The sequence below is a fragment of the Lycium barbarum genome, chromosome 1 (assembly GCF_019175385.1).
Source record: "Lycium barbarum isolate Lr01 chromosome 1, ASM1917538v2, whole genome shotgun sequence".
Taxonomy (NCBI): Eukaryota; Viridiplantae; Streptophyta; class Magnoliopsida; order Solanales; family Solanaceae; genus Lycium; species Lycium barbarum.
Window position 1 is genome coordinate 18,171,804 of NC_083337.1, and position 5,410 is coordinate 18,177,213.

Below are 5,410 nucleotides of genomic sequence, written 5' to 3' on the forward strand. Positions count from 1 at the left end.
AATTTAACTTGAAATTTTCTTATTATTCAAAAATGAAATTCACGCATTATCCCAAAGAAAGAGAAAAAGTCAGAATTTTTATTCTCATTTTTTTGGACCAAAACAAAAGAAAATCACATTTCTTCCAAATTGTAAAAGCAAATTTATATATTTGTGTTAAAGTTGGGAGCAAATAAGCTTTTAACAAAGTTTGTAACAACTTCTAGAAAACCCTTGTCCCTTGCCCCTCCTATATATAATGATGCTTTAGTAGTCCCTCTCATTCAGTCATTCTCAACGCAACTTAACCTACTGCGGCTGAGATGAAGGGCATTGACAACAATGAAGAGGACGTCAATGATGATAATGACGATAGAATTCAATTCCAGCATGAATCCTCTACATGGATTTTTCATTATTGAATCAATAAATCACCAAGTTGTAAGTTCTTTCTTTTAATATATTACTTTTCATTGACATCTTAGTACTTGAATGAACTATCTCTTGCAAATACTCCAGTTCCTTTAAAATATTCACACTTGAAAAGAACATTCTAGTTTTAGTTGTTGTATATGATGTAATAGAAAATTCAGCTGACAAGTCTTTTAAACTGAATTTTTTCTTAGGTCCAAAAAGATTTTATTACTTAGATTAAGTGGTTAATTCAACATTGCTAAATGAGCTATGATCTAGTTTTCTCAATCTACAAACTATTTTTTTTTTTTCAATGAGTTGTTCAATTTTTTCTATCAGTTTAAGTATTCACATTTGGTAAGATATATATTCTTAAACCAGTTCTATCTTAAGAAACAATGGAAGTAGTATCATCTATATTTAATAAATGGGCCGAAGACATTATTTAATTTGGGCTTGTCTATGTGAAAGTGATAAATGCAGATGAAAGAAGTCTAAAATTATACTATATCCTATACAAGTGATAAAAATTCCAAGTTGTTTTAGGTTATGGTTCCTCGTATGGGATAAGAGAAACCTCCACTTACTCGTTTATTGTGAAAATATTTAGCCGAGTTATCATTTGAATTTCAACTTCAGATAGTTTACCCTTGCACCTTCGAAGAAGTGCATCAACATTTTCAGTGTTGTGACACCATAAACAGGCATGATAGATGAATTTTAACTACCATTTCTTAATGAAGGGAAATGAATACAGTTGTTACAAATATACTTACAGTGACTATTTTTTTTCCTGATCATTAAAACCAATTTTGAGCTCAACATTAATGATGAGTTAATATCCCGTCCTTAAAATCATAACAGCCGATGTTAAAAAGTAATTAATCAACAAAAAATTAACCGCTACTTTTTCTCTCCTTTTCTTTTAACCCTCCACAATCAATTTTTTTTTTTTCTAGAAATAGTGTTAATTTTTCATTTCTAGAATAATTCCAGTGGTTACTTTTGTTTTCCTTCAAATCAAATTGGACGTCCTACTTTTTGGTTACAGTATAACAAATCTACTTTATTTTGTAACAGACATTGTCGAGGGCAGCAACCAATTGAGCATATGGGCGGCACACTGTGGAAATGCTTGAAACGGAAGATGATTTCAACGCAGGAAGAGTTTGAGGAAATCAGAAGTAGATTTATTGATGAACTCTTTTACTGCGAAAAAGAACAAACTTCAACGCTTCTAGGCATGACGACAATTCCTCTTTCTCCATTAGTATTTCTTACCAGTTATCTGGTTATCCAGAGAATCAGCTGTGAAGGGAGGGAACCCACACTAATTTTTTAAAGAAAAGTATCAACCCGCCCCACCCCGCACTGCACCCACATAAAGTCGAACCTGCACCGCCCCGTATACATGCTTCTTTTGAAGACCCACCTGATACGATTATTCGCGAACTTGGGCCATTAACAAGCCCAATCAGCCTAAAATCGTAACTGGATATAAGAGAGTATTCAACCCGAGGAAAGATTACTCTAAAATGGATGCTTATTATGTCACTCCTTCTAGGAAGAGACTAAGATCGATTATAGAAGTGGGTACTTTTCTTCAACAAAATTCTGAGTTTAGTGACCTATGAGTCTCAGATTCAGATTTAAGAAACCCAAAATTATGGATGATATTATACCCTCTAGTATCACTCAATAAGTGCGTGGATGGAGCTAAAATTTTAGATTCATTTGCGGTGTAGATGCAGTTTCTAGAGTCCTGATATGCTTAAAAGTTCAACTTATTTGCCGTTTGTTGTTATTTTCCATCTCTTTGATATAAAAAACTTTTGATGTATGCAAAATCATCTTTTATTGGTACCCAGTGTCATTATAATTCGACACTGGGACAATATTTTTCAAATATTCTCACCAATCGTGACTTGTTATTCATATGTGTCGTAGTTATCCTAGAACTACACACGGCCTGATTCTCGTGCAATCTGAGATATGTAGGCAACTCGAAGACCGGAGTTCGGTCACAATTCTCTCAAATTCTCTTTATCCTTATAGTCTCCCAAATTCTTTTAGTCGGGACAAAATGGGCTACTAAGTCAACGTCTTTATCCAAAAATTCTTTCATCATTACCGGCCAAAGAGGGACAAGTTGTTGACACCCAATTTTGTCTCGCTTTTCTTTCAAAATATTTATTTGTGCTTCTAATATTTTGACAACTTAAGAACAATTATTTATATTTTATTAGAGTTATTAGCTTTCTATTAAAATCATCGTTTTTCATTATCCAACTATAGTCATTATCTATTATCATTATTATTATCGTTATTACTATTACTGTTATTATTGTTATTAATAATACTATTATTATTATTATTATTATTATTATTACTATTATTATTATTATTATTATTATTATTATTATTATTATTATTATTATTATTATTATTATTATTAATATTATTATTATCATCATCATCGTTATTATTTTCATTATATTGCCATCACTTAATATCATAATCGCCATGATCGCTTTTAACATCTTACGCATCACATTTATTTTATATATTTAGACGATAGCATTTAGTTACTTTTAAACTTTAAAAATATTATCGCACGGCTATTACGATATGGTATAATTTTATTTGAGTACTAATAAATATATTTCTATATTAAGTAATACTTTAGCACGCGTTAATATATAATTAACTAAAAGTGTCTCTCATCTTAATTTAGTAGCCCAAATGAATATAAAGAAGAAAGTATCTTAAATCCAAAATAAAAGACTTCATACTAGCCCAATTTATATAAAAATCCGATCCTTGATTTGGCCACTAATGACCCAAAATGTAGCCTAAATCCATCCATTTCAGCCAACTCTAACCCAAAGCATGACCCAAACGTTTCAGCCCATCCATCCCAAATATCCCTAAACATTTGCAAACCTAATTTCTACTCAAAATCAGTCGCACACATCCCTTTCTCATCTTTTTCCTCTTTCAAGCAAAGCTCCAATGTTCATCAACCATGGCAGAGCATTGTCCTTCCATTTCCGGGTAAGAACTGTCACCTATAACGTCCCCTTATAACTCCTCTCTGATGAGGTCAACACAAAAGGCCAAAACACCTCTGAAATTTATGAGAAAAATCAACCTTAGGAGATTCAATTTTGATTTCAAACAGCAAATTCATATAAAATCCTGCCCAAAACTTTGAATCCGAGAAAACCCTATTTTGTATCTATAAATACTAGCATTTGGAGTCCATTTGGACCAAGTTCTTCAGGCCTCCACTTTTCTCTTTGAAACCATTATCTTCTTACTATTTGTTTTTCTTCTCAAGGCACTTTGTATTCATTCTCTTCTTATCTCGAATTGGAGCGTTGTTCGTTTTAGAGGGTGAGGCAGAGACCCAAAGCCTCATTTCACGGCGCCCATAGCAGGTCAATGGTGTCTTTTTGCTCGTCGATTTCTTAGTTCTAAGCATGTTTGTGATTTTGTACATATTGTGGAAGTGTGGTTAATTTCTTTATTTTTCAAGACATTCAACATGTTTGGTGTTGTTTACTTCGGATCTCTTAGGCTGTGTCTACTGCTTCACTAGAAATCATGAGTTGACGATTTTTAAATAGGTGTATATGTGTTAAGATTCATGTTTAGATATCCTCTGCTATTCTTATTTTGTCGAGATGATTTTCGAAAATGCCTGCATATTCCATGTCTAGAAATCTTAGTTTGAAATCTTGGTTCATGAATAGGATTAATTAGCTTAAGGTTTGAATGTAATTTTTTTTACTATGTTCGAACACAATGTTTGGCAAGCTCAGAACATCATGTTTTGCAAGCTCTCTTATTAATACACTACTATGTCCTTCAATAATTTTTGAGAACTTCATAACCTTAAATAATACCGTAGTAACTATTTTAATCCTTAATCTTTAGCACGTAGGTTAAACGCTGTCATAATATAATGCTTTATATTAGTTCAACTCCATGACTGGTATTAGTCTAATCTAAAAATCATGTTTTTGAGATCTTAAAAATATGATATGTGCACAAAGCATACTACATGTTTGCTCGTAATAAAACGAAGGTTGCTGGTTTGGCCTTACTTCTTGTGTTGAGAAAGAATGATTATGATTTCATGTTTAGGAATAATGATCCTGTAAAAATATTCGTAAGCGTTGTTCATGTTCTGCTTGCTCGATGTGACTTCAAGATTTTGTTCCCATGATTAGATAGCATGATTCAATATGCATAATTTGTTTTCTTCGACAGTTCGTTACGTAAAATATCCTTCAGCTCGTGAATCTCGAATGCCATATCTTTAGGATTCGTTTAGTTCCCCTCATGGTGTATTAGAATATTTGCTCGTAGTGTCATTTCTTAAAAAACTAGTAGTAGTATATTTTAGGCCTCTATATCATCTTCTAGTTGATGCTAAGAGTATAAAGGTGGGATATATTTTTACCGAAAAGTTTTGATATGTGAAATAAACTAAATATGCTGATAATGTAGAAATCATGCGTTATGCTTTTCACTTTGAGGAATTTTGCATGAAGTAAAAACTGAACTTGAGTACTATGCTATGAAGTGTAGATTTATTATTACTTAAAAGAAACATGACTATGTTTTAACTCAGCTAAATGTTCTTAAATATTTAATCATGTGATTCTTATCCGAGTTCTTATATTTCTTTTGAATAGCATCCTTTCTAATTCCAAGTTTCTGTTAACTCTTCATTGCATGTACCCGTGTGGACTACTTTGAGTTTCGATAAGAGACTCGGCATTCATGGAGTCCGCCGCACATTTCCGCTTACAACTCCTTTACTGCTCTACATATTTTCTCCTGCACAATATATAAATAGTGAAGGGGATAAAAGAGTCTCCATTTTGGCTATCGGATGAAGCGATCCACTTTAGTTATTTTCATGATCACTTAATTTTTATTTACCTTATTTGTTTTAAGATTTTACCATACTCGGTTCATTATTTAGGACCAAAACAGTAGTCTATTC

The 5,410-nt window shown here is 32.3% G+C and overlaps 1 protein-coding gene across 1 annotated transcript; it reads left to right on the forward strand.

Moving 5' to 3' along the window:
• Positions 1-278: 278 nt before the first annotated feature.
• On the forward strand, positions 279-2,668 carry LOC132610310 (methyl-CpG-binding domain-containing protein 4-like). The gene is made up of 3 exons (XM_060324621.1): positions 279-420; positions 1,474-1,726; positions 1,839-2,668. Exons 2-3 carry the CDS (start codon positions 1,505-1,507, stop codon positions 2,025-2,027), a joined length of 411 nt encoding a protein of 136 aa, XP_060180604.1. The 5' UTR covers positions 279-420; positions 1,474-1,504; the 3' UTR covers positions 2,028-2,668.
• The last annotated feature ends 2,742 nt before the right edge of the window (positions 2,669-5,410 follow it).

Bases quoted from the DNA above. Each gene is read 5' to 3' on its own strand.
- LOC132610310 (XM_060324621.1), top strand. From the start codon at position 1,505: ATGGGCGGCACACTGTGGAAATGCTTGAAACGGAAGATGATTTCAACG. The intron at 1,727-1,838 runs ATTTTTTAAAGA...TGATACGATTAT, and splicing joins AAGGGAGGGAACCCACACTA to TCGCGAACTTGGGCCATTAA.